The 1,594-nt window shown below is 40.5% G+C and overlaps 1 protein-coding gene across 1 annotated transcript in view; it reads left to right on the top strand.

Annotated features, from left to right (window-relative positions):
* The first annotated feature begins 384 nt into the window (after window positions 1-384).
* Window positions 385-1,594, top strand: part of dffb (DNA fragmentation factor, beta polypeptide (caspase-activated DNase)) — a 14,031-nt gene continuing 12,821 nt past the window's right edge. The window contains exon 1 of the mRNA XM_055165638.1: window positions 385-573. Within this exon, the coding sequence (XP_055021613.1) occupies window positions 451-573 (123 nt within the window). The 5' untranslated portion in view covers window positions 385-450. The remainder of the gene's footprint in view (window positions 574-1,594) is intronic.

The raw sequence follows: 1,594 nt of genomic DNA, 5'->3' as shown, positions 1-1,594 counted from the left end.
TACATTTATTTATTTAGTTATGTATTTATGTATTTAGTTATTTATTTATTTATTTTGTTATTTATTTTGTTATTTATTTTGTTATTTATTTATTTTGTTATTTAGTTATGTATTTATGTATGTATGTATTTATTTATTTAGTTAGTTAGTTATACATTTATTTAGTTAGTTAGTTAGTTAGTTAGTTAGTTAGTTAGTTAGTTAGTTGTTAGTTAGTTAGTTAGTTAGTTAGTTAGTTAGTTATCACCAACTTCCACAAACCAGGGACGTGCCAGTGTTTTATTTTGAAAATCCCTTTAGTATAAACTGTTCGTCGCGCTGCTCCGGGCCTCCACTCGGGGGCGGTAGTGCTTCATTTCAGTCCCAAAAACAAGAAGAGGAAGACGGAGAAGTTTCAAACCAAAACCACGTGACCAAAACAGGCGGACCGGGTCGGTGTTCGGCTCGGAAATGTTCGGGCTGTTCGGGAAAACCAAAGCGGTGAAAGTCCGCGGCGTGAGCGACAGCCGGAAGTACGGGGTGGCCGCGCGGAACCTGAAGGACCTGACGCGGAAAGCCTGCCAGTACCTCCAGGTCAGACACACGAGTCACCACCGGGTCCTCGGTTCTTCCGCCGTTTCCGCAGTTTGCGCTGTTTTCTCCGAGTTCGGTCCTTCAGACTCCGCGCGTAATTACGCACGGCACAGGGACGGAACCCGCTTTTACGCGCCGTGATAAATCTGAACCACGGATTTGTTTAGTTTGTTTTTTGGTTTCCCGTTAATTGTCCAGTGTCCAGACGTCCCTGTTTCCCCGGGAAAGTCCCAGTTTTGAGTCTTTGTCCCCCTGTCCTGGCAGATTTGTCCCAGTTTATACAAGAAATGTCCCAGGTGTCTCTATTTTTGACCAATTTGATCTGAACGAGGACTAAAACCAAGACTAAAACAGGATTTAATCAGGACTAAACCAGGACTAAAAGCAGGACTAAACCAGGTCTAAACCAGGACTAAACCAGGTCTAAACCAGGACTAAAATGGGACTAAAAGCAGGACTAAACCAGGTCTAAAACCAGGGCTAAACCAGTCCTAAACCAGGTCTAAACCCAGAACTAAACCAGGACTAAACCAGGTCTTAAACCAGGACTAAACCAGGTCTAAACCAAGACTAAAACCAGTCCTAAACCAGTCCTAAACCAGGACTAAACCAGGACTAAACCAGGTCTAAACCAAGACTAAACCAGGTCTAAACCAAGACTAAAACCAGTCCTAAACCAGGACTAAACCAGGACTAAACCAGGTCTAAACCAGGTCTAAACCAGGACTAAAACAGGACTATCACAATTTTTGACTAATCTGATCCTGTCATCAGTAAAGAGGAGCATAAATTGCCATTTGTTTTGCCAAAATACAGAAAACCATGTTTGAAAATGACCATAAAGTATAAAAAAAAAAAAAAAAAAGTGCAGTAATTTAGTTTGTTCAGTAATTTAATGTTTTGTCCTTCAAATTACATTCACTTTAAATTATAAATCTGTAATTTATAATTTTGTGCACTGCACTTGCACACTTTTACTTGAGCGTTACTCCCACTTAAACAAACTTTACTGATGCACATG

Source organism: Boleophthalmus pectinirostris, unplaced genomic scaffold (assembly GCF_026225935.1).
Source record: "Boleophthalmus pectinirostris isolate CB_2022bp ecotype Guang Dong unplaced genomic scaffold, ASM2622593v1 HiC_scaffold_8, whole genome shotgun sequence".
NCBI lineage: Eukaryota > Metazoa > Chordata > Actinopteri > Gobiiformes > Gobiidae > Boleophthalmus > Boleophthalmus pectinirostris.
Note: the sequence above shows the minus strand (reverse complement) of the source record. Positions and strands in the feature narration are given on the sequence as shown.